The 27,551-nt window shown below is 43.5% G+C and overlaps 1 protein-coding gene across 2 annotated transcripts in view; it reads left to right on the top strand.

Annotated features, from left to right (window-relative positions):
* Zfand3 (zinc finger AN1-type containing 3) overlaps positions 1-27,551 on the top strand; it is a 247,165-nt gene that overhangs the window by 199,179 nt on the left and 20,435 nt on the right. For both annotated transcript variants that reach the window (XM_028885047.2, XM_037200116.1), the window contains one exon: positions 24,999-25,166. In XM_028885047.2, the coding sequence (XP_028740880.1) occupies positions 24,999-25,166 (168 nt within the window). The remainder of the gene's footprint in view (positions 1-24,998; positions 25,167-27,551) is intronic.

Consider the following 27,551-nt stretch of genomic DNA (forward strand, 5'->3'; position numbering starts at 1 on the left):
TATTATTATTATTATTAAATTCACTATAGCCCTTGGTAGGTAAAAATAAGCAGCATCATGATAATTTTGGCTTTTAATCAGAAAAGAAATAAGTGAAAGGTTATTCAGTCTTGGTTGAACACTAAAGGGCTAAAAGGTGCTCTGTGTGTCCTGGGTTGCCTTGGCTGGAGAATGAGAGTACAAGCACACCACACCTACAGATGACTGCAGAGCCCACGTTTCTTCAGAGAGCTCTGAGTGTTTTGCACACGTTCCCTTGTTAATTCTCAGAACCATCCTGCCAAGATCAAATGTGCTGTAAAGGAGAGTCTGCTTCCTTGGCAACAACCACTAGAAGAATTCAACTTTATCTTCTCTAGTCACCACATGGTACCAGAAGCGTGAGCGTGGTGGTTGTAGCTCTGGTCAGTATCCTTCCACAGTACCAGTTCTATGTAGAAATTCAAGTGGTCTTATTTTTGTGGTTAAAGTGTTTTGTAGGAAAGGTGAGAAGTTTGGCTTTTTCTTAGGCTTTCTTGTTTAAAGATTTATTTGCAGCTACAACAAAAGAAAAGTCCTTTTTTCTGGGGTGTGATATTCATGAACCTCAAAATTGAAATTGGAGTGGACATTGTCTTCGGGTTTTATCACTGTGATAAAAGTCCATGACCAAAAGTAACTTGGGGAAGGAAAGGGATTTATTTCATCTTACAACTTTCTGGTCACACTCTGCCACTGAACAAAGTCAAGGCAGGAACTGAAGCAGAGGCAGTGGAGCAGTAGTAATGTTTACTGCCTTGTTCCCCCTGGTGCACTCAGCCTGCTTTCTTATATCATCCAGGACCACCTGCCCAAAGACAGTGTCTCTTTTGGTGAGCTGGACCTGCCTATGCCTACATTGATTATTAGTCATTAAAGTGCCCTACAGACTTGCCTACAGACAGTATGAATGGAGGCATTTCTCAATTGAAGTTGTTCCCAGATAACTCTGACTTGAGGCAAGTTTAAAAACAAATGAACAAACAAACAAACAAACAAAAACCTATCCTAGACAAAAAGGTAGTGAGCCGTGCCTGGTTTTAGATTGCCTTGGAGAAAGTCTTACTACCTAGCAGGATCTTTCAGCAGTGACTCAAGGGACTCCAAGTAGTGCACTGGGTGTGTCCAGGGTAGACCTTTTGGCATGTGGGAAAGGGAAAGCCCTCTTTGGCTGACTACCTCCATAAGGCTTTTTCCTTCTATTTTACAGCCCCTTTTTCTCTGAAGTTTAGATGAGAAAATATTCAAAAGCAAATTTGACTGGAGCCCACAGCCAGCAGACCTCCTCCATTGTATACACACTTCCCTTTTACTTTCTTCCAGCATGTATGTTAAGTAGATAATACTTGCTGATACACTTGAAAAATGATGATTTTAAAATGTTGTTTGTATGTTGAAATGTAGTTATAATTAGTAGAGTAGCCAGTAAAATAACTATTTGTGGGGCCTGAGATGAAAGCAGGTGGAATTAGAAACTGTCCCTTTAAACATCAAGACACTTTTCCCAGAAAGCACTGTCTCTGCACCCTGTAAGAAGCACAGAGTGTATGCTGGCCTGCTAGGTTTTCTCCTCCTCTTCCCTACACATGTTTATCCTTTTGGGTCACCTATTTTCCTTTCAGTTCAGTGACAAAATGACACGACTAGAATAGCCTTGTATTGTTCATTGTTTCTTTTTTCCTCCCTAGCCCTTTCTTCCCTATTTTTAGGAAGCCTGCTTGTGATATTATTGTGTGTTCTTACAAAGGTAGAAGAAGCCCCTTCCACCTGGGAGTTGAGAGAAGACTGATGTGCTAAATGCACTTCACATCAGTTTTCAGAAGCCAGTTAGAGGGAATGCTTCATTGCTATGTGTTACCAAAAGGTTCTATAAAATCCTTTCAATTGATTAAGAAGCTAAAGGGGGGCGGTGTTGAGTCAGAGGTGTCCTGCACATCTCACAGAACCTGTAGTTGTGTGGTTGAACTCCACATAGTCAGTATTAATGAAAACACTTCAACTGGTGCATTGGACCCTGAAGAACTGAGCCAGCGATCCAAGCTGTAGTGGTCAGTAGTACTCACCATGGGTGGCTCTGATAAAAAATGACATCCTGTCCTCTCTTCTCCAGGTGTGAGCTCAACTGTATGTCACTTTTTCTTTCTTGTTGGTTCTCCAGATAGAGCTCATCCTTACTTAGGTCTGCAGTCTCAGCATTTGAGACAGAAAATTAGAAATTTGACCTACTTATGTAATATGCAAGTTCCCATCAGTAGAATATTAGGGAAGATATAAACCTTTCTTTTTTATTTGCATTTAATGTAACCATTGAAGAAAGATCAAAACAGTAAATCTGCCATGGCAAGGAAAAAAGTATTAACAAATTTTTTACCTTGTGCATTCATCATCTTAGGTCTTCAGGGAGTTCATTTGATCCTTGGAGTTGGGGGGCAAAATGAATATAAAATATTTGACAAAGTTGCAAATTTTTTTCCTAATGGAAAAGGTACCACCTTGCCATATTCTGCCCAATTAAATAAGTACTTCCCACTGAAGTCTATGATGGTATGTCATAGTGGCTGATTCCGGCCAGGATGTGGGTTTTAATAGTTGAGGAGATAAAGGGAAGTGGTCTATGCTGTATTTTGTATTGGTTATTACTGGCTTGTTTTTCTATGAGTCAGTGTGCCTCAATCGTTTGTGTTAGAGAATGGAATGAGGGACTAAGGCACTAGATATGTGGATGACTTGATGCTGGGCATCCATGATATATGGATTTCAGAAAAAGCCAGAAAAATACGTCCTTGTTTTCAACTGTGCCCTTAAATGGGAGCAACATCATCTTGCCCCCAGTTACATGAGTCTGTGTTATAGCTTAGCATCTGATGTGGCTTGTTGCTGTTTTAGAATGTCATGGGGGAGGGGGTTGATGAAGGAAACACTTGACCCTTGAATTTGAACCTTTCCTGTCCTTGTGCTTTGATCAAATTCAGTTTGCTTAGGTTCATGAACACACTTAGAACACTTTTTAAAAAACTTTTATGGTCATTTATTTTATCATAGCTTGCACTCTTACCAAGGAGAAAGAGGCCCAAACACCCATGAATTAGCTGTTCTATTGCTCCACTGGGGCAAGATGCCCGAGCCTACACCATTCCTGAAGGATGTGGAGACATTACTACTTTACACCTCCTTTGGTGCTTTTGTGTTTCTCTGGGTGTTGGCTGGATCTAGGCAGTGCTGTTGAGGTACTGCTGCTTAGATATGTGTGCTTGTTAGAAGGCAGTGGGACAGGAATGGAGCCTTGTGGCCCCAGCAGGCTCACCAGAATGAGCACTGTAGAACAGCCCCAAAGCTGAGGTATAAATCTTCGGTGCCTGGCAATGATACTACCCATTAAGGAGACTTTTTTTTCTCTCCTGTTCTACTCGGTTCCTGGCTATACTAATAGAACAGCACATCAAGCAAGGCTGTAAATAAAAGTTATTACCTAATAGGTGGGTGCCGAAGTGGAACGGACGGAGCTGAGGCATGGAGGCCTTATTACTGCTCATCAGCAATTACAAACAGGATAAAGTGTGTGGGACTTGAGCTGATGCAGCGGCAGCTAATAGAGGCTGGGATGACACTGGGCCATGAGAGGATGATGTATGCTGATGGGGTTTTACTGCCTCATCTTGCTGCTTGCTTTCAAGACAAGTTGTGTTATCTGTTTTCCTGCTTGCTCATCCATCTCAAGAGAGACAGTCCCATTGCCTCTCCAGCCAGTGGGTGGGCTGCTCGTATTCCTCCTGCCTGCATCTGTGTCTAAAGCATCACCTTCAGGAGATAAACATCTCTGGAAATACTTCATTATCATGGCCAACTGACATCATCATCTTACTGGATTGCTTGCTGTGGTGGTTGTGGAGCACATCTTCAGAAGCAAGTGTTTCTATGGAGTCTAGGATCAGGTGGGGCTCTACCTGTTAAATAACCACCATGACAGAGTCCTATAGTTGAATCTACAACATGCAGAAGAAGTGACGTTGCTTGCCCCTGGGAATTCAACCACAAAGAGACAGGTTAAATTCAGAAACAAATACAATTAATTCCAGCTTTAGAGAGCAGCATACAAATAATTTAGGTTCATTTCAAAAAGTAAAGACCTAAGTGTGGTGGTATTGTGTTCCCCAAAATATTGTGCACCCTAATAAACTTATCTGGAGTCAGAGGACAGAACAGCTACTAGATACAGAGGCCAGAAAATGGTGGCCTCACACCTTTAATCCTAGCATTCCAGAGGCAGAAATCCATCTGGATCTCTGTGAGTTCAAGGCTACATTGGAAACAGCCAGGCATGGTGACACACGCCTTTAATCCCAGGAAGTGACGGCAGAAAGCAGAAAGGTATATAAGGCGTGAAAACCAGGAACTAAAGCTGGTTAAGCTTTCAGGCTTTTGAGCAGCAGTTCAGCTGAGATCCATTTGGATAAGGACTCAGAGGCTTCCAGTCTGAAGAATCAGGATCAGCTGAGGATCTGGCGAGGTGAGGTATTTGTGGCTTGTGCTGCTTCTCTGATCTCCCAGCATTCACCCCGATACCTGGCTCCGGGTTTGTTCTTATTAATAAGACCCTCTAAGATTCCTGCTGGGCTGAAGCCAGAGCGGTGGCTCAGTGGTGGAAAGCTCTGAGTACTTTTGCATAGGACGTGAGTTTAGTTCCCAGTACCCACATTGGGTGGCTCACAGTCACCTTTGACTCCTCTTCGGGGGATCATATGCCCTCTCCTGGCCTCTGCAGGCTCCTGCACACACGTGGTGTACAGGCATATATGCTCAGGTCTTGCATGTGTGCACACATACCACAGGAGCAAGCATAACATGAGGTAACCTTTAAAGAGGTGACTCCTGCCTGAGAAATTCTTAGAATTCAGAACCCTGGAATCATTAGGCATGACAAAGGGACACTGGGGTGTGGAGTCAGAGACTAGCAGCAGGATTGTGGTTTGTGTGAATAGAAAACTTGAGGTACAGCAGCACTTCAGAGTGTCATGTAAACAGTTTGTGCTTGAGAAATTGAGATGATGCAGTGGTGCTCAGCTCTGAGCACCCCCAACCGCAGCATTCAGACCCTGGAGACAGATGCTGGCATAGAGCACGAAGGAGTGCTTTTGAGAAGGGCATCCCAGTTTGATCCCAGAGGTCAAGTGTTCTGGTTGTTCAGCTCTTTGTCACAATCAGAAGACTTCTTGCTGCTGGAGAAATTGTAGTTTTGTTGTATAAAATATAGGCTGAAGGGAGAACACTGTCCTTAAGCTAAAGAGTAGGTAAAGACACCTGATATATGATAATCTTATTGTCAGAAGCCAGGCAAATTAAGAAGTAATGTTAGAGATGGGTCCTTCAGTCTGTAAATGCTTCGCCATTGGGCAGATGTAGATTTTCCCCTTTCCATACAAAGTAAGATTTGAACCTGAAGACAGATGCTTGTAATCCCAGAATTTGGAAGGCTGAAGCAGGAAGATGAGGGGTTCGTCTATATAGCCCTCAGCTATATAATTAATTAGAGGCCACTCTGGGTGACCTTGTTGTTTTTTTGTGATTTTGTGTATTTTTTTTTTTTTTAAAAAAAGAACCAACCATAAAATTTTATTTGTCAAAAAGCATCCGTTGATACTGATTTTGTTGGTTATTTATGAGTAGTGGCCAGTAGAATGAAGAAAGAGAGAGGACTCTGAGAAAGTTGTTTATATGAGTAACTGACAAGATTTGACAGTTGATAAGAGTTGGCTGAATAAAGAATGTAAAGCATAAACCAGGAACCAAGGGAAGATGGGCTGATGACCGGGAGAGAGTGCAAAGGGAAACAGTTGGTACTGTTTTCAGTTTCTGATTTTAAGCTAAATTTTACGTCCTTGTAGATCAGCACTTCTCAGCCTGTGGGTCTTTACCCGTTTTGGGGTGTGTGTGTGTCACATATCAGATTTCGTGCATATCAGATATTTACATTATGATTCATAACAGTAGCAAAATTATAGTGATGAAGTAGCAACAAAATAATTTTATGGTAGGGTCACCACGACAAAGGGATTGTTTAACAGGGTTGTAGCATTAGGAAGGTTGAGAACCACTGTTGTAGATAGTAATAAAATTAGAAATAGTGGCCTGTTTGAGGAACTATCAATCTAGAACAATAGCTAACTTATGCAAATTGCTAAGGGAATGAATACAGGAACTAGGCACTAAGGACAGAATGTCAGTGAGGAAGCCAGAAAGGAAAAAGGCTCCCTGCAGGATTGGGAAAGGTTCATAAGAAGAGTCAGGAGGTGGGGAACTAGGGAAAGCTGTTCTTACAGCTCACAGACCACTGGGTGGACTGACAGAAGTCTGTGGTGTGGTGGGTAGCCAGAGCTTGTCCAAGATCATTCTTTTCTGAGTAAAGGCGTAGACAGAACCATCAAGCTAGAAGTAGCTACAGTAAACACTGATGGACTGAGCGGGAAAACATCTCCCAAGTAGTAGCTGGTCCAAGTTTGTAATTCAGTGATGTAAGTGTTTGTAAACCAAATTGGCACTTTCTTAGAGGAAAGAGCAGAGAGAGGAACATGGGCGTAGTATGCCTCTGTGTTTTTAACAAGGAACATTGAAGTTCACCGTGTGAGACACAGTAGGTAGCATGTCATACCATCAAGTGGGTTAGGAGAACAAGCACCAGTCTGTAGAGACAGTCTTTGTCCGCACAGCCAACCAGTCTCTCCTGGACACCGTGTGTTACTACTTCATATGCAGAGAACATACAACCCGGGGAGAATCCTTTCTTCCAGCCCTACTTTGGTGAACATTCAGTTCACACTGGTCCTCATCCTGATGCTCATAGTGTATTACTCCTTTCCTCTTCCTTCCCCCTCCCTCTATTTATTTATTAATTTAATCATCTGTCAAGTTCAGCACCATCTTCTCTAGCCCATTTCTATTTCTGATTAGAGAACCCCTGTTCCCTTGCATTAACTGTTTATTTTGTCCAGTGTTGTTTGTGCATGCACATGCATATGTGCGTGTGTTCAGCTCCACACCACAGGCAGGTGTTCCAAGTTACTACAGATGGTTCATAGAACATGAAATCCAGTAAATGTCATCATGTGCATGGTTGTGACTCTCCAAATGCTCCCTGCCAGACCACCAAGTTCTGTATAGCAAAGATACATTGCAGTTTTTATAGGTCTAGTCTGTATCATAGTACCTGTTCACTTGAAAAAGAATGTTTTACCTAATACCTCCTTGGTTGTCAGGCTCTGTCAATTCCTGGCATGTTGCCCTAGAGCTGCTTTCTTGCTCTTAGCCTCTTTGATCCCCTCGTTGCCCAAGTACAGCACCGAGGCTGGGCAGCAGAGAAGACTGGGAAGTGTCCTCTCTGCGCCAGCTGCTCCAGAGAGTTTGCCTAAAATCCTGTGACTGCAGCCTCCTTGCTTCCTGGCATTTCATGTTATCACTGAGAAGCCAGACGGCACTGCTTTTAACTTTTACAAGTAAAGTATTTGGAAATTTTTCATCTTTATAATATTTATAATCATATTTTTAATCTTGGTTGTCATAGAATTTGTAATGAAGTGTCTAGGCTATCCTTTGTTTTATTCAAGATGTTGAGAGCTTGGTAGGTGCCTTAAATATGAAGTCCAGTGTCACCCTTCTACTCCAGGAAGTCTTTGATAGTCACCAACTCCAGCTTTCTCCTCTCGCTGGGATGGCTGGCTGAGAACCTCTCTCCCCGTTCTCACTGGGTCGGCTTCCTCCTTCGCTGGCTGGCAATTCTGTTTGTCTTTCAGCACTTCTTGGGACTTTATTCCAGTCATCATACTTGTTCTCTGATCCTTCTCTGTAGTGTTCTGTCCTTGTTCGTGATATAATTGAGGACACAGTTCTTTTTCTGTCTTTGTAGGGCTGCTCCCTTTGCTGACTCGTCTTGAGGACATTTTTCTGTTTACCTTGGTCTCCATGCTCTGGTTCTTATTTGCTGAGCTAAGCGTGGTTCTCTGGTGACATCTAAAAAAGAAGCCTTAGTTAGTGCAGAGGGTGGGTTCCTTCTACCATGTCTCTTGAATGGGGCTATTAGTAGAGGTTTTCCTTGGGATGGAGCCCAGTAGGTATGCTGACTAGCAGAATTAGTTGTAAGCAAGTTGAAAACTGTTGTCAGGTGTTCACATTAAGGAAGAGAATGTGGGTCTGAGAGACCGTGGACACACTGTGTCTGTTCAGCCTGTTCAGTTCCTTTATAGAAGGCCTGGCCAGAGTTTTGCCAGGCAGTGTGCTGGCTGCCAGCCCAGAGCTTGCAGACTCACGTGGCACTTCTGCAGATACACTTTGAGTGGTTCCCTGGCCTTCTGCTCTGGTTCTCAAGACGTTCCCCCCTTTCTGCTTTTTATGAGACCAGCTTTGGGGTTTTCTTTGCTCACAGTGGCTTGAAGCTGCCAAAGTCAGCTGTGATCTCCATAGCCCACTGAGAACATCTTTAGAACTTGGTTTAAAATTTCTTTGCTGAGCCTGGAGAGATGGTTCAGTGATTAAGAGCAGTTGCTGCTCTTCTAGAGACTGTCAATGAGCTCACATCTGCCCATAGCTTTCCTTTCTGGTCTCTATGGACACCTGTAGATAGCAGGCGCGTGCACGGCACACACACAAAATCCTTTAAAAAAAATCCCTTGCCTGTTAAATATGTTAAACATACAATTATTTTATTGAAATAGGTTTATTCTTAATGTTTTTTAAATGCCTTTTCAGATTCCTCCTGAGAAAGAACAGAAAATACATTTATGCTGTGTGATAGTCGTCCCTGTCCTGACCCAGGTCCTCACCCTGCCCCACCAAGTACTTTGCCACTGAGCTGTGTCCCCAACTCCTTTTTGACTTTTTATTTTTTAAGACAGGTTTTGTTTGTTCTGTCCTGCTTTTGTGGTTTTAGTCCTTGTTTTAAAAGTTAATTTCAATGTATATATTAATGAAAAGCAGTCCTTTCAGAGTTTTCACAAGCTTGCTGTGTTTAAAAATAAATATGCCTCATTTCTCAAACTCTGTTTTTTTTTTTAATGTATGCTTGCATATTCCTCTTTTAGCACAATTTAGAGCCCATAGAAGGTTACTCATTTTTGTGTGACTAAAATCATGGTTTAAAAGAAGACTTGCATCCAAACCAACAACATGAGGAAACACTTTAGCCAATAAATTTGGTTGTTTATGATTAAAAATCAGAAAGTTTAACCTCGGAGACATTTTTGTCACGGGGGACCTAGTATTGTGATTAGTTATCTGAACAGCCAAGTGCCTCTGTGGACTTTGTTAACCAGCCTCCCACTATATGTGTATAATTATTTTTGGCACATGCTCTGCTATAAAAGCTTCTTTGGCCTTATGCTCCCTGCCATTCTGAATTCTCTGTTTCATTACCACTGTCCACCTACAGAGTTTCAGAAAGCCATTCCCAAATAGCAGAACCACAACTTGGAATTTTAAATAAGCCACATCTCTATTAACTCTACAGATGGGGGAATTAGTTACCTGTTATGCATTTCCCACATTCATCTGCCCTTTCAGAACTTATTAAAAATGCGTACATGTATAAGCTAGAAGTAGGGCATTGGCTCAGTGTGTCCATTTCTGTTACTCCAGTGAAGGCAGAGGATGTAACATAATCTTGATGGCCTTTCTACCTTGAACATGGCACGTGTTCACTTGATAGAAAGTATACTGGCCTCTGCTGATTTTTTTTTTTTTCTAGAAAAAGTTGAACTCTTCTCCAAAGATAATGTTATTACATCATAGTTTGAATTATGTATCTAGATATACGAGGTGGCTTTTAAAAGATATATGGTTGGGGAGAGATTAGTGCAGTAGAAGCTGAGTCATCGGTGCGTTTGTTTCTAGCCTGGCACAGACTGGTAGTTCTTGTAACTGACAAGATTCAGCTCCCCATTTCCCCATGACAACTGTTGATAAATGCATTTGTAGAAGAGTAAAATCACATTTCAATGTCTTGGCCGTCCTCATTCCTAGAATAGCAGTTGCAGTAATTGACATAATTAAAAATGGATCCTTATTGGGTTTAGAGGGATACAGACTAGGAATGACCCGTCAAAGTCTGTGGCAGATTATAAAGGTAAGTAGGCCTCACAGATCTGGAAAAGGGTGTCACCTCCCTGTTGTCAGCCTCAAATGTCTGTCACAAGTTTTCCCATCACACCGTAAGTGTGGTCAATGTTTCTGGGAAGAAGTTCAGAAGGCTCTCTCTGCCAGTCATCTGCAAGCTTGGTTACTCTGGTATATTATGTGTGGGATGTTGTTTTTGGACGTAATTTCAGGCTTACCAGAAAAGTTAGGGGAGTGTGTAAAATTCTCAGGTACTTCCTATACACTTAGTTCTTCAGAGTTGATGTTTTTAACTACATGTTTCTACCACTTTTTATCTCTACACATACCTATATCCCTTACTGAGTAAGTTGCAGATTCAGTATTCTTTCACATAAAATCTTTAATGTGTAATTTCTTAAAACCAAGAATTAGTCTTATATGATTATGATACAATTTTCAGAACTTAAAGTTTAACTTTAATGTAATACATAGTAGTTTTAGTACGGTTGTTCAAAGTGTGGACAGCTTGATAAATCTTTCATCAAAGCAAGTTTAGCAGCTGGGTGGTGGTGGCACACACCTTTAATCCCAGCACTCAGGAGGAAGAGGCAGGTGGATCTCTGTGAGTTTGAGGCCAGCCTGGTCTACAAAGTGAGTTCCAAGACAGCCAGGACTGCTTCACAGAGAAACTCTGTTTTGGGAAAAAAATAAATACATTAAAAGAGTTACATGTTTCAAATATGTGTGACAAACAATTTTCATAATAATTTTTATTAATTCTTCTTAATTTTCTAGTAGCTCATTTTATGAATGGGGTTATTTCTCTCTCCTTTACAAACTTGTTTTATTTATTTGTTTATTTTTTATTTATTTTTGAGACAGAATTTATTCTGTAACCTGGCTGTCCTGGAACTCACTGTCCAGTAGTCTAGGCTGGCCTCAAACTCCTAGAAATCCACCTGCCTCTGCCTCCTGATTGCTAGGATTAAAGGCTTTCACTACCATTGTCTGGCAGTTTTCTTTTTTTTTTTTTTTTTTTTTTTTTTTTTTTTTTTTTTTTTTTTGTTTTTTTTTTAAGGTGGCTTTTTCCACTTGGTACCTTTGGTAGAGCCCATGATTGATGCAATCCCTTTCTCCACTTGGTACCCTTGGTAGAGCCCATGATTGATGCAGTTCCAAGTATGGAATGCCTGCTGCTCTGGCTCTGATTGAGAAAAGGCTACAGTGTTCTTTCTAGGCACAGGGGAGAAATGTGAAGTTAGGTTCAGTGTAGCCTCACTTCAGAAGTTGTTGAAATGTGCACCTAGGTTATTTATTTATAGGCTTAAGGATTTTCCCTGACACTAATGAGTCAAAGGCTAGCTTTTGGGTAGAAGAAGCTAAGTGATAGGTTGGAAGAGGAACTGAATTAAGCTCAATGCTAAATTGGAAGCAAAAATAGTTTAAAAGCAAATAAGCTGTTTAATTTTAGCAGCTACTCAGTCATGCATTCAAGCTGATTTTCTTTAAACAGCAAAATAAAAATGTTCAAACATTTTCCCTTTCATTAAACCTGTAGCACACATCCCCTAGATGCCAGCTTCTCATGACAGGAACCTGTCATCATGAGGAACCTGCCTTTACAGAAGTCAGCTCTTCTCTTCCTTCATTATTGCTGTGCTGAGCACCAATGTAGCCAGCCATGTAGCTGATGCTGTACCTTACCTGAAAGCTTACATTGTAAGTCAAATAGGTAAACAGTTGAAGATTTAAAAAGCCCTCCAAGAAAGGATAAAATGAGATGGTTTAAATGAAAGACTTTAAAAATAACTCATGAAACTTGAATAGTATCTCCTTATCTTCACCCATTTACCTTCCCTGCTCTATAGTCAGTGTTTCTGTGTAAAAGATGGGTTGTCAATCTTTTTGATAAGAACAAAACAAAACAAAAGGAAAAACTAGCTTAGGGTCACACCTGGGCAAGTCATTGGTGCTTTTGAGACCAAGATACTGGAGTATAATCTTTTGAAGACACCTGATTCTGTCTATACCTTCTAACTCTCTTCAAATATTAGGCAGCAATAGGAGGAAGTAGCCATAGTTATCAGAGTTACCCACTATCTCAAAAGTTATAAGACTCAAGAGGCCTACTGTGAAAACCTCTAGACTTAATGGGATTGGAGCATAGATGATTTACTCCACATTTTTAGGAAGCTTAGCCCTTAAATTTGTGTTTTGAGAAATTAAATACAAACAGTATTACCCACCCTGTACATAATTACATGAAAATAAGTGTGGCTGTATCTATTCTGTGAATACATAAAGATACAAATCTTACTTTTGTGGTAGTACTGAAGAAGATTGTACAGCAGAAATTCAAGATGATTCTTTTCATGAATTCAAGTCTTTGGATTTTCATTCTCACCACTGATTTGTAGTCAAGAGATATCAGTTAGAAGGCATGTGGCTGGAGTGTAGTGAACTTTTTTCCTTGGGGTTTCCTTCCTCTTTTCTTCCCTTCCTCTCCTCCCTCTACTTCCTGAATGCTGGGGTTCCAAATTTGGGCTTCCATGCCCAGAACTCTTGAGTTTATCTTTAAATTAAAATAATAATAATAATAATTATATGTATGGATGTTTTGTCTGCATGTAGGCCTGTGTACCACATACATGCCTGATGCCCGAGGAGACTGAAAAATGGTATTGGATCCCCAGCAACTGTAGTTACAGACAGTTGTGAGCCACTGTTGGGTACTGGGAAATCAAACCTGGGTTTTCTGGAAGAGCAGCCAGTGCTCATGTCTGCTGGGCCATCTCCCCAGCCCCTCTGCCTTCCCCTCCCCTTCCTATCCCCTCCCCTCCCTCTCCTTAGTAACCCAGGTTTGTCTCAGGCTCACTATATAGCTGAGGCTGATCTTGAATTTCTAACCCTATGACCTCTATCTCCTGAATGTTAAAATTACAAATATGTTTTACCATACCTGGTTTATACAGTGCTGGGAATCAAACCCAGAGCTTTGTGTATGCTAGGCAAACACTCTGCTGAACTATGTCCCCAGCTCCTTGAGTTTCTCTGTTTTTCTTTTCTCTCTTTGTCTCCTTAGTAGTGTTTCCTTATTCTGTGTTTTGCTCTACTGTGCTAATAGTTGTAAAAATCAGTGCTTTATGACACTGAACTCTAAGGTAGCCAAGGAAGTCATAAAAAGAAAAGCTTGTAGATTGAAGGCTATTAGCAGTCTAAATAAGAAGTGGGGGATCTGTGGGGATACAGTTCAGTTGGGTTGGCAGGAATGGTCTTGCTAATGAAAATGCCAAACTCAGGAAGTGATGCCAGGCCCCAGAAGAGGACTGCTGTATTTATTCCTGGCCTCACAGACTCTCCTGACTACCTACCTCTTGGGATTTAGCACCTGGTCATGCCCTCTTGATCAATAGAAGAGGCACTTAACAGACCAGGGTGGTGACATACAGGTTTCAGAAGTTTATAGATTTGTGGGCTACTGGTGCGCATGTGCGTGCGCGTGTGTGTGCGTGCGTGTGTGCGTGTATAAGGTTATGTGGCATATAAGCTGGAAGAGCCTGTCAGGGAGTTGAAGCATCTTTGACTTGTGGGGGGCCATGGAAAGCTGAGGTGACTTGGTTTGCCTTTCCTGTTTGTTAAAATCGAGTTTCAAATGAAGTTACCTAACTTGGTTCTAAGCTGTTTATACCATCCTTCAAGTAGTCAATAAAGATTGATTGTGGATTTTTTTCCTACAGTAACATGACAGTGATTGAAATCCAATATTAAGCCCAAGATGTGACAGATAGTACAAGTTAACATGTCAAGAAAGAAAGACAGACAGAGAGGGGGAAAGAGGGAGGAAAGATGATTTTATTCTAAGTTAAATTACTGTAATTGCAGAAATTCAGAGAGTTATTAGCTGGTATGAGAAGAACAGAGTCAGACATCATATAAATCATACTCTAAAAGAGCCGTGGACAGAGTTGCTTGACAGACAGCTCTCCCAGAGAAATTAATGGTGGTTGTGGTCAGGTTCTGAGACAGTGAGAGGAGCTTGTCTTCATTTCCACTCTGGGGCCAGAGTTTGTCCCTCCCTTGTTCTAGGGACCACTGGTCCTTCATATGTGTAGAGAGTAGGAGGAGCTCAATCCTGTAGCATTGCTCTGTGGAAGAGCAGAGGTAGAGTCTTCACGACTAGCAGCCATTGTACGGGACAGCAGAATGGTTGTGGGACAGACTCCCCCAGCTCAAAATCCTGCTCTACAGAGTTCTGGCCGAGAACTGGGAAGCTCCTTTACCCTGTGTCTTGGTGTCCCCATCGGTTAGATTCAGGAAATAATAATACCTACCTCACAGCCTTGCAGAAAATAAATTAGTTAACATATGTGAAATATATGTACTTTATGTTAGCATTTGATTGCTGTTATTGCAGAAGCTTAATAAAAGGAGTCTCTTCAGTCATATATCTGCCTACTTTGATGAATGGTTTTAAAAATCATGTTGGATAAGCCATATGTGGTGGCACACACCTTCAATTCCAGCATGAAAGAGGAGGAAATGGGTGCATCTCTGTAACTTCTCAAGGCCAGCCTGGTCTACATAGCAAGTTCCAGGCCATCCAGGGCTACACAGTGTGACCCTGTCTCCAAACAAAACAAAAATACTACGTTGGGCAGAAGGTTACATGTTATTTGATTCTATTCATATAGCCATGTGTACACATCTGGAAGCATTCTTGAAGTAACCAAAGTATAGAAGCAGATGACAGATAAGTGATAAGACAGCAAACAAGGGGTTTGGAAGCTGACGTTGATTCTAAAAGAGCAGTCTGGAGCCTGGTGGAGTAATGCATGCCTGTGATCCGAGCACCTGACTTTGAGGTCGTTTTAGGTAACAGAGAAATTCCATAAGAAAATAACAAGCAGCATGAAGGGTTCCTGTGGTTATGGAAATGCTGCATGTCTGAAAATATCCATCTTTATCAGCTGCCTGGCCGGGGAAAGTGGGTGAAGAAAGAGTACATGACATTTTTGTTGTTGTTGTTGTTGGTTCTTATAACTATGTGTAAAAAGGTCTAAGATTATTGATAGAGAAGAATTGGTGATGAAAGCCTGTGTGGACAGATCAGTCTGTTAAACATCACAGAAGGAAAACTGAGCTGACCACTGACACTGAATGGGATGTTTTGGACTCCCAGGGTGGGGTGAGGGTGGAATTAAAATAGGTGGCGTCATTCAAAGGGAAAAGATAACCAACATTTTTCATTTTCATGTCAAACATACCATATCAAACATACAGACAAGCAAAACCCCTCAGATGTGCTCTGCAAGTGCCTTTTTTCACACTCTGTGAAATGGTCCACTTAGATCTTATGTAAAGAGAAGGCTGGTGAGTGAGAGCTCACTATGGATGTAGTACATTAGGTGGGCATAATAGACGATGGCTAGGGTGACACATGGGAACCAAAGCCACCTACCTTTTTGATCACATTGAAGGTTTAGCTCAGGAGATGCCCTTTTCTGATCTTTCCTTTCTTCCCTTCATCAACTCTCCTCACTCTAAGTATAGGATTTCTACTTTTTGTGTTCTTAGCACTCTATTCATATGTCAAAAACCACTTACTAGGCCATAGATAGATAGATAGATAGATAGATAGATAGATAGATAGATAGATAGATAGATAGATTCAAATGTCAAAAACCACTTACTAGGCCATAGATAGATAGATAGATAGATAGATAGATAGATAGATAGATAGAGAGATAGATAGATAGTTGGTGCTTAATGTCATAGCCTGCACAGAGTAGTCATTAATCTAGAATAGCCTGATCAGTTACATAGCTCAGATAAACTGAGGATGTTACTAAATGAGATTGTGATTATTGAGAATGAACTTTGTTATGCTTTTCATTTATGTTTTTAATATAAGTATTTTCTTAGTTTTTAAAAAATAATAACTTAGCCAGGTGGTGGTGGCACACACCTTTAATCCCAACACTTGTGAGGCAGAGGCAAGCGGACCTCTAAGTTCGAGGCCAGCCTGGGCTACAGAGTTCAGGACAGCCAAGGCTACACAATGAACCCCTGTCTTGAAACCTCCCTCCACAAAAGACATAAAAAATAGCAACTTGAGCTGTTTAACAAGGAATGTGTATTTAATGGCTGTCATGAACAATATCACACAGTAGCTCAGGAGGGGAAAGGCAGTCTTCCACAAGCCAAGTGAAAGGGGATACTTAGAAGAATGATTTGCATTAGTCATGGGGAATACAATCAGACTGAAGGAAGTGATGAGTAAGTAGTACTAGTAGTTAGGTCACCTCATAAATGCTGTTAAACATCCACTCCTTGACAAGGCATAAATGACCTTACCCCATGTTCAGTGTGTGTCAGGTGCTTTGGAGGTAGAGGACTCCTCCCTCCGAACTCCAGAGGACCTAGGCGGATCACAGGGTGCCTCCCCTTTGTGTGCTCTATGTGGGCTTGTTGGGTGCCTACTGAATTTTTTTTTAGTTTTGGTTTTGAATATGAATTAGAGGAGAAGTGTGCAATTAATTTCCTTTCTTAAAAGTTAAATGATAGTATCCTATATAGGTTCATAAACAGAATGATTTGGGACATGGCACATTCCACAGGAAAACTAGCAAAGACATTTGAAAAGTCCGCGTGCTGCTTCTGTAAATAATGTCTTTTAGTCAAGAGAAGTCTTTGCAGTATGGAGGGCAGCCGAGTGATAGGGCACTTTCTAGTGTGCTCAAGGCCTCGGGTTTAGTGGTGGTGGTAATAATAAAGCATTTGTGTAGAAGCACCTTTCACATTGCTGCCATGTGGACAGTTAGATGAGAGCATTCACCCCTAGAAGATTTCTGTTGTGGTGTGCTTTTTGAGCATCCTGGAGGTGGAGACCCTCAAAGTTTGATGCATTCTCAAGAGTGCTGGTGCTACACCACCCAATTTCCCCATTTTCTATTATCAGCTAGGGGAAGAAGCAGAGGTGTGTGCTCAGATCATAGGGTGTGCAAGAGGATGAGCCCACCCTGCGCACCTAAGAGCGTAGAACAAATTGCCAGAGAAAATAGGTTGAAGTAAGGAGTGAGATTGGAAGGTGGGTGGGGTTCATGGCTAAAAATTGTATGGTCTAGCAGGTTGTGAACAGTTGATTGTTAAGTGGTTATGATCTAGGACTGGTATCTAACTATATTTAAGCTGAATTCATCTCTAAAGACATAAAAGTATTCTTTATAAGATTTTAGTCATCAGCCTCTAGAATCTTATTCTCTCTGTGTGCAATGGTTTTTTTTTTGGTTTGTTTTTTGTTTTTTGTTTTTGTTTTTGTTTTTCGAGACAGGGTTTCTCTGTGTAGCTTTGTGCCTTTCCTGGAGCTCACTTGGTAGCCCAGGCTGGCCTCGAACTCACAGAGATCTGCCTGGCTCTGCCTCCTGAGTGCCGGGATTAAAGGCGTGCACCACCACTGCCCGGTGCAATGTTTTTATTTTGTTTATTTGTTTGTTTTAACTTGTTACTCTGAAATTATTCTAAGGTCGTTAGAAATATAACAGAAAAGAGGCAGGCGGATCTCTGTGAGTTCGAGGCCAGCCTAGGCTACCAAGTGAGTTCCAGGAAAAGGCGCAAAGCTACACAGAGAAACCCTGTCTCGAAAAACCAAAAAAAAAAAAAAAAAAAAAAAAAAGAAAGAAAGAAATATAACAGAAAAAGGGGAAAATCCCATTTGAACAAAGTGCAAAAAATAACTTTTTAAATGGGTAATGAGGGAGTTCACGGTCTTGAAGTTTTTGTGATGCACAGAGTAAAATGCCAGGAGAAGGTGAATCTAATCCCTCCACATGCTCCAAAAGCAAAGCATCGGAAGAAACCTGTAAAACAGGCAAAACAGGCCTTTTTCAAGTCTCTTTTATCAGTGTTCAAGGGAGGGTGGTGGTTTTCGTGGACAGAAGTTTTAGCAGCTTAAGCTCCTTTAAATGGTAGAAGGAGAGACAGCAGTGATGTGTGAGGGTTCATTAATTATTGCTCTTTCTGATGTTTGCACAGGCTGTTGGGATCATAAATGTCAATCTGTCAAGAGACTGTGATAGGTTCTAAAAAAACTGATTGAGTACCTCAAAAGCTGCCACAGAGCCTGAGATGAAACGGGCTCCTGTCTCTCTTAGAGGTGTGGAAGGCGTGGGCGGAGGGGTTGGGAGACTTGTTTCTTTGTTGCACTTTGGCTCTGGCTCCTGGGTTCTGGGTGGAGGGCTGGCTGGAGCAGAGGGTGAGAGTCTGCCTAAGATGTCAGCAGGCCACAGCCACTGTTAGCCTAAGCCTGGGTGGGCGTGGGCTGGCAGCTGCACAGTGCCAGGAGAGGAGAGTAAGAGAGCCGGGCTGCAGTTTTGACAGGCCTGACACAATTCATTTGGAGATTTTCAGGAGAGAACATGAGTAATAAAGACAAGAACAGTGACAGGAGGGACAAACGTGCATCTCTGTCAGAGACAAAACAGTTTGAGAAGCAGCAGCCCTGTTTGTTGCCGTCAGGCTTCCGCTGTAAATGTATTCCTGAGTTAAAAGACTCGGTGCTAGTTACTGTCTGTACTTGGCTAGCAAAGTCCAATTAGTGTTTAAAAACACTGTACTTGTTTCCTCTGTCACATGTTGAGCAGTGGTTGCCTTCAGACCAAGAAATTGGACACAGGTAAAATCGGTGAAATTTTCCTTAGAAGATCTCACGTGGTGTCTTTGTCATTGTTAAACACTGGCTGAGAAAGCGGGGTCTAAAGGGCCGGGAGCTGTGAGCCTGGCGTGGGAGTGCAGCAGCCTCCGTGGGTATACCCAGCCTAGAGTAGTTCTCAAGAGGAAACACTGAAAAAAATGTGCTTTGTTGGCTCTTTATGAAGGACCTTAATTAGGAGTCACTCCTGACTCCTGGGGTGGGACCATGTCTAGCTTGCCACTGCAGCTCCTCCTGCTGCTAATGAGCATGCTCCTTTCTAGGACGTGTTTCTTCTGACAGTTAGAGCTGAGTGTGAGAGTTATTTCTGTTCACCTTGCTCTCCACATTTAACCCTTACTGCCCAAGTTCAGCATATGCAAACAGATTAATTAGATGGTTTCTGCCATTGTTCCCCAAACTGAAAATGCTTCAAGTTAGAGAGACTGAAACTTAGAAGCAGGTGGCAGATAATCACAGTTGATTCCAGGTGCACAGTAGATGGCTCTTTTAATGTTAACTCATGTTTGGGTCTTTTCTGCTAGTCCTTTCCTAACTGACTTAAAATTTATAATTGAATAGTTGAATTATTTAGTTCATTATTATGTAATTAGAATCCCTACACTAGACATCTGTTTCTCTTATTTAGGCAACTCACCCCAGGCACAGGGTTTCATTAAATAATTAGCAGAGGAGATATAAATTCTTCCATAGGCATGGTGCTGAGCCTATAGACTCCTGTTTATTTCATTAGCTTCTAATTAAAACACCATGTTGACCTGTGAGAAAATGTCAGAAAATGACTTGCTTCACCAAGAAGTGACATAAAACTCAGCCACCTGAATGGCAGCATGCCGCAGACAGTTTGGGTGGGGAACTTCATTCCACTCTCCTCACATTAGAGGACATTAGAGGACACTAGGGTTTCTTTCCAGTTAATGTAGACCATCAGAGAGGGCAGAGGAAGTCAGTGTACCCCAGGGCTTCAACACTGTGGGTCTCTTAGTGTCTGGGAAGAGTGCAGAGACTCTTAAGAAGACACAGTCTGCTGGGCAGTTCATCTAGGTGTAGAACAGGGCTTCGCAACCTGTGGGTCACAGCCCATTGGGATTGAACAACCCTTTCATAGGGTTGCATATCAGATATCCTGAATATCGGATATCTGCATTACAATTCCTAACAGCAAAATTAGTTAGGAAGTAGTAATGAAATAATGTTATGGTTGGGGATCATGACAACATGAGGAACTGTGTTAAAAGGTTGTAACATTAGGGAGGTTGAGAACCACTGGTGTAGAGTCACATAGGACTGCTGCTCACAACACAGCTTGTACACACGTTTGGTTGTAAACTGATGCAGATCCTGGGACACGGACCTTCAGAGGAACAACTAGTTCTTTAGAATGGCCGGTGCATTGTAGCAGAAACTGTTGGTAGCATCACAGGCCTCCCTCTGACCTGTCGTTCCAAGAATACCTCCTTTCTATTGCCTACAAGAACTTTAACTTCTCAGTGTTTAGAGTGGTCAGAGGGACCGTGGAGATTTGTTCCCTAGAGTTATTGTTGACCCTCTCGGGCATATTGTCTGATGCCTGAACTGTCCTAACTTTAGGGACCCCATCAAAAGCAAGTGCTCAGTGAAGACACCTGGCAGTAAGACCGTGCAGACAGGAAGTTTGGTTCCCAGTCACAGCGGCATGCAAAGCAAATGCTTTTCTTTACATTCCCTCCCTGATGCGATTGTATGCCACAGGACTTCCCTCTTGCTCTGTTGACACCCGAAGTTAAAGTTTCCTCTAGCAATGGAACACTGTGCTCCACAGAAGATGGCACACTTGGCCATTTGGGTCAGACTCCTCAAAAGAGCTTTGAGTTCCAGCTCTGTGCATGTCCCAACACGTGTACCTGTCAGAGGTGTGGGTGAAAAGGCCCATGAGCTGAGGGTCAATTTCATGTGATAAGTACATTGGCATCATGTATACCACTTGTGTTTAGCTTGCTTGCTTACTCATTCATTCCTTCATCCATTAATGGGCGGGGTCTCACTATGTGACTCAGCTTCATTTATTTACTTATGTGTTTATTTATTTATGGGCAGGGTCTCATTGTGTAGCCCTTCTGGCCTGAAGTTGCTGTGTAGACCTTGATGGCCTTGAATGTCCGGAGATCTTGTCTACCTTTACTTCTCGAGTGCTGAGACTAAAATTGTGGTGTGTCACCATACTCAGCTTTTTGTTGTTGTTGTTTTTTAAGTTTTGAGGCTGGAGAGAGGGTTCAAAGGTAAACAGCTCTTCCTTCTCTTGCAGAGAACTGGAGTGTAGTTCCCCACCAGCTGGTTTACAACTACCTGTAACTCTAGTTCCAAGGAATCTGAGGCCCTCTTCTGACCTCAACTACCTGTAACTCTAGTTCTAAGGAATCTGAGGCCCTCTTCTGACCTCAGAGAGCTTCCACATATATGTAGTGTGGGCCACACACACACTTGCCCCTCCTCTCCTCCTCCAAATAATTTTAAAATAGAGAAGTTTTCCGCTTCCATATTGTATTGATCACACCTCTCATCCCATATTAAGAGACATTTCTTAAAAAGATACTTCAAATAGGACAAGCAGTACAGGTTTTTGTTAGGTATCTAAATAGGGTTGTTATCACAAATAGTGCCATTTTTGTGGAAAAAGACCCCCAGGAGAGCAGTGTGGCTCATGCAAGGTGAATTCTTTTGGCTGGCTGCTTTGTAATGATTTACATTTAGATTGTTGCTTTTTGCTCTTGTGGAGCAGAAGGAGGGGGGCTGGCCTGTGTGGCAGCCTTAGTAACCATACTAACTGGGTCTGGACAGCTTCGTTCAGCAGACCTAGAAAATAGGCAAGAGTTGCTTTCAGTTGTTTTCATCAGAGGGCTTATGTAGTTGGTTTGTGTTGGGAGAATGTCACACAGGACTGGAAGAGTTGAATGAGGTGAGCACTGAAGCTTGCACTTGTGAAGAATGATGCAGTGCATGTGTCCGCTGCTGTACTGGGGGCAGGACTGGAGCTGTGGACACACTCCCCTTCTGCTGCTGTTGAAGCCACTAAAGCTCAGCCTCCATTCCACACAGAGCAGGTTTGGGAAAGGCACAGAGATAGCCTGTGCCAACATATCATCATGCTACAGCTTCTCAGAAAGCCCCTTCAAGTAGAAAACAAGGACTGCCAGGAGAGGATTCTCTCATTCAACCAGTGCTTATATCAGTCAGTAAGCAGGTGAATGTGTCCCCTTACCCCCTAACAGGCCTAAGGGATGTGTGATTTCCATTCCTTTGACAGACGTCCAGCAGGCAAGTCCCTTGGTTTAGTCTGCTCATGGTCTCCTTCTGTTGCAGAAGGGAGGGCAAGTGGAACAGCTCACATCCTGCACACAGGAAGGGTCCAGGGCAAGGCAGTCCCCAAGGAACACCCACACCCACCCACCCACACACACACACAATGACCTCCCTCCCTAGCCAGGCCTTGCCTTCCACAGCTGTACCACTTTCCACCCAGTCTCTTTACAGTTTGAAAACACCAGTGGATGGAACTGTTAGCAGAGATTTGTCTCAGAGCTGCCTCACAGACAGAGCCAGAGTGTGCCCTACTAACCCCCTGGTTGTCTAGTCAGATTAATAAGACTGACCCTCACAGAAGGAATAGAAGGCAGGCCAAGAGAGGGCCAGGATAGTGTGATTCATGTGTGATAATCCAGGAACAAGACTTAGTTGAAATTTGCCTGTGGAGCGAAGACTTAAAGAGTTTGTAGCCCTGGGTGACAGTGTTGTGCAGAGAGAACTGAAAGGAAAGAGGCAGTCTGGAGGTGAGTGTGGGTGGTGCCCAAGGAAAAAGCAGCTCAAGACACAGTGGGAAAGAGAGCTTGGAAGAGCAGTTTGTGCAGGACCTTTTGAGACTGTTGATAAGTGTAGCTGGAGTGTTCTCCAGTGTCCACCTGACTCCTGCAGCCGCTCAGACCCAAGTAAACACACAGAGACTTATATTGCTTATGAACTGTATGACCGTGGCAGGCTTCTTGCTATCTAGTTCTTATATCTTAATTTAACCCATTTCTATTAATCTATAAGTTGCCACCTGGCTTGTGGCTTACCGGTACTTTTACATCTTGCTTCTTCTGTGTCTGGCTGGCGACTCCTGACTCAGCCTTCCTATTCCCAGAATTCTCTTCTCTGCTTATCCCACCTATACTATACTTCCTGCCTGGCTGCTGGCCAATTAGCGTTTTATTAATCAGTCATTCAGAGCAACACATTCACAGCATACAGAGTGATATCCACAGCAGATAAGCACTTAGACCTCTTCTTTGGGGGAGGGTTGGTAGTGGTTTGAAGCACGGAGGTGATCAGGGAGACGGTCCAGTGGTTCCTAATGATCTAGCCTGGGTGCAGTGGCTGCTTTAGACCATAGCAAGTAAATCAGTAGGTAAGAGCTGGTGACAGAACAGAACTACCCTGGAGCTTTAGCCAGAGGCGCCTTCCTTCCCAGGAAGCAGTATAGCCATTGCTCCAGGATGTAGGAGCCTTGTGTGTGAGCAGTGGCCAGTGTCCCTTCCCTGGATGTACTGCTCACTGGAACAAGCATGTACCTCAGAGCGACTTCTGACCAGCCAGCCTGAGCCAAGGACAGGAGTTCATGTGGCTGCATTGTAGGTACTTCCCGAGGTAATGTGAAGATAAAATTGTTGGCCATCGTACCTTCCTACAGCTGTCACAGGTCCTGCATCCATCCCTACAGCTGCTCCCTCCCCCAGTGCAGGCAGAGACAGTGCTCGTGAACAAGCAGGACTCATGTCAAGTAGGGCTAGTGTGTGCTTAGAAGTGGACTAGAACTGGTTGTCACTCACCTCAGAAGGTCACCTGGGGGTGCAGGGTTCTGTAAGCGCTGCAAGTATAGTCTGGCGGTTTTTTTTTTTTTTTTTAAGAGTTAGCAGTCTTAGAGCTGGAGAGATGATTCAGTGGTTAAAAGTGTTGTATACTGCTCTTGCAGAGGACTTGGATTCAGTTCCTAGTCACCTGTAACTTCATCTCCGGGGAATCTGATGCCCTCTTCTGACCTTCATGAGCACCCGCACTCTTGTGTCTCCCACCTCCATAATTAAAATAAAATCTTTGTTGTTGTTATTTTGAGACAGGGTTTCTCTGTGTGGCCCTGATTGTCTTGGAACTTGCTTTGTGGACCAGGCCCTGAGTACTGGGATTAAAGACATGTGCCACCCTCCCTGTCCCCTACCACCCAGCTTAAAATAAAATCTCAAAAAAGATTACAGGGATGTAACTCAGTTTACAGTGGAGTGTTTGTCTGGCCCTGGGTTTGTCTCCCAGCTCTGCATAAACTTACATGTCTATAGTCTTTACCCTTGGGGTGCAGGACTAAGGATCCAAGTCCAAGGTCGTCTCCTGATACGGAGGTTCTCAGTCTGTGGGTGATAACTGCTCACTCCTTTGACCTCCCACCACAGGTGTCGCATAGCAGATGTCCTGCATATAGACATTTACATTGTGATTCATAACAGTAGCGGAAATGCAGTTATGAGGTAGCAGTGAGATAATGTTGGTGGTTGGGGGTCACCACAACATGAGGAACTATTAAAGCATTGCAGCATTAGGAAGGTTGGGAACCACTGCTCTAATACATAGCAAATTTTTGGCCAGCTTGGGCTGGAGACTCTGTCTTTAGAACAAAAATAAAGTACTCAAGAACAGGTAAATAGCCAGCCCAAGTGAGCACTGGAGTTTGGTGAAGTGGGGGTGTTGTAAAGCGGGGCCCATCTCTATCTGGAATGCTCTCCTTGTGAAAACATCTAGTTCCAGAAAGCCGACATAGAGGTGCCTTTTTTTTTTTTTAAAAGAGATTTATTTATTTATTGTGTATATGGTGTTTTGCCTGCATGTATGCTTGCACACCAGAAGAGGGCACCAGATCTCATTACAGGTGGTTGTGAGCCTCCATGTGGGTGCTGGGAATTGCACTCAGGACCTCTGAAAGAGCAGCCAGTGCTCTTAACTGCTGAGCTCAGGCTGGCTTGTCAGGAGTCAGCTCTGAAGTATGTGCTTGTTCCGGTGATGCTCACACTGGCCTAGTTCCTGGTCAGGAGCAGTACCATGGTCAGATATGTGCTTAGCACTGCTCTAGACAGTCGTGTCTGCGCAGTCAGGCACTAACCCTCATCCCCAAATGTGTTGTTTTGGTCAGATTCACAGTCTGAGAACGAGGCTTCACCTGTGAAACGGCCGAGACTACTAGAGAGCACCGAGCGACCTGAGGAGAGCAGCCGGTCGAAGCAGAAGAGTCGGCGTAGGTGCTTCCAGTGCCAGACCAAGCTGGAGCTGGTCCAGCAGGAACTGGGATCCTGTCGCTGTGGTGAGCACCCTACCCAAGGCACCCTCCTGATCCCATGCTGTCTCAGGCAGGACTTGCTGTTCCACTGTCTCCCTCCTTGCCCTTCTGCTGCCTTCCCATTGGCGACTTTAGAAGTTAACAGACTAGTAAGAGTCTGCTATGTGCCATAAAACAGAGATTGAATCCATCTTAGATGAGCTTTTAATAACAGATGCTTTCTCCCCACCCCCTTTTCAACTGTGGTCTGATGAGTTCCTTCTGGAACCCTCACTGATCCGGTGAGTAACACCTTGAAGCAGCTGGAATGTCACTTCCTCCTTTGTCCTCCAGCACAGTGCCGCCTCTTAAGGCTCTGCACATGGATGTCATTTTTAAATTCTATGTCTTGCACACTGAAGAAAGCATAGGCAAATGCTGCATTTCTTCTTGACCACGTATATCGTGCCACAGAGGTAGAAATGTAGCTGTGTTATTGTAGGCTCACTTACAGTTTTCCTGTCCCTGTTTTTATTTCCTGTGTTTGAAACATGCTATGAGAAGAACTGATCTGTGGAACAGAGGTGTCATCTGGCAGACGCCGAGCCTGGCTTTAGCCTCTGAGAACTCTTCATCTTCTATTCCAGGAAGTGGGCTTTACCATCCCCTCACTTTTGGCTATCCTGTATTATGGTTGCTGGCACAGGGGGATGAGCAGTTCCCTGTATAGTTGTAAAGTTGGACTTGGGGGGGCATTGTCTGTCTTCTGTGCTGTGGAAGTGGGGAAGCAGGGGGATGGACTGGCTTCGCGTGGACATTAGGTCGGAACAGCTGTTTCTGGCATGACCCCCTCTGTTTGTCCGTCTGTCTCTCTCTGGTATACATTCAGCTGTGGGGACAGGGAGGTGGAGTGTGGCGTTCCGTTTGCTGTGAAGTGTGCATGGGAAGTATAAAGAAGAGAGTTGGGGTTGGTGGGAGCAGATGCTGTCAGCGGGGCTGTAGACTCAGCTTGTACTGAAGTCCGTGGTGTGCTCTGGTGAGGCCAGGTAGGGTTCTGTGGTGAGCTGAGGAACTTCCGGGGTCTGGTGGCTTCACTCCATACTGAAAGTGCTATATGATCCCTTGAGGTTGTAGATTCTTGCTTCTGTGTTGAGGTGAGCTGTGGTGGTTTTCAGCGATTCATTCTGTTAGCTGTGTTGAGAAGCCTGGCCGTCCATTTTTTCTTATTATGTAGGCTGATTGTTTCTCAGAGTGGTAGAAATGTTCCTGTTTCCTCCTCAAAAGTGACTGGTCCTTGGTAGGATGCAGAACTTGCTGAGATAGATGAAGCAGTTGGTCCATGGGAGCTTGCTGCCTTGCCTCTCCTCCTCAGGCAGGTGAGGGAGAGTTCACAGAGTCGTTGGGAAGCTCCAGGGCCCCAAATTTTTTTTTTTTGTTTTGTTTTTGATTTTTGTTTTTTTGGTTTTTCGAGACACGGTTTCTCTGCGTAGCTTTGCGCCTTTCCTGGAGCTCACTTGGTAGCCCAGGCTGGCCTTGAACTCACAGAGATTCACCTGGCTCTGCCTCCCGAGTGCTGGGATTAAAGGCGTGCGCCACCACCGCCCGGCCAGGGCCCCAAATTTACTCTGCAGCATTGATGCAAACCACTCAGGTTCCAAAGGTCTTAGCATCCAGCTGAAAAAAAAGCTGAAATAGTTATTAGATGGTCTTGTGCCTTTCACTGTGGCCAGCTGTACCATCAAAGTGTCTCGGGCCGGGTGTTGGTGGCGCACGCCTTTAATCCCAGCACTTGGGAGGCAGAGGCAGGCAGATCTCTGTGAGTTTGAGGCCAGCCTGGGCTACCAAGTGAGTTCCAGGAAAGGCGCAAAGCTACACAGAGAAACCCTGTCTCGAAAAACCAAAAAAAAAAAAAAAAAAAACAACCAAAGTGTCTCGGTTAAGCCACAAGCTCTTTGCCTCCTGGCCAGGAGGTTGGGTCTCCAAGTAGGGTTTACCATAGACCCGCATTCTTTCTCAGTTACCTAACAACTTGTAGTGCCTTGTCCAATTCCAAGATCAGAGTCCCTTCAGAGGAAGCCTTGCTAGAGCGCTGGAGTTCACTCTGGTTCACGGAGAGCTTTATACCATGAGCCCAGAAGAAAAAGACCGAGTCCCCTGCTGCTGTTCAAAAGGTGAAGACTGCGGGGACATAAGCTCTGGGGCTGGCTTTGACAGACTGCTTTGTGTTCCTCCCTCCTGCCTGCTGGGTGCCTCTAGGAAAGGGTGGGTTGTGTGCTGGTTTCCTTAAGATACATGGAGTGTTGGGAAGACGCTAACTGCCCTGGAAGGTGTTAGAGGGAAACGTGGTATTTGCTACTGAAATCGAAGACTCAAAGTAGTTGAACTCAAAACAGAACACTTCTCGATTGCAGAAAAATCTTCCTCTGTGTA

The sequence above is a fragment of the Peromyscus leucopus genome, chromosome 16_21 (assembly GCF_004664715.2).
Source record: "Peromyscus leucopus breed LL Stock chromosome 16_21, UCI_PerLeu_2.1, whole genome shotgun sequence".
In the NCBI taxonomy this organism is placed as follows: Eukaryota; Metazoa; Chordata; class Mammalia; order Rodentia; family Cricetidae; genus Peromyscus; species Peromyscus leucopus.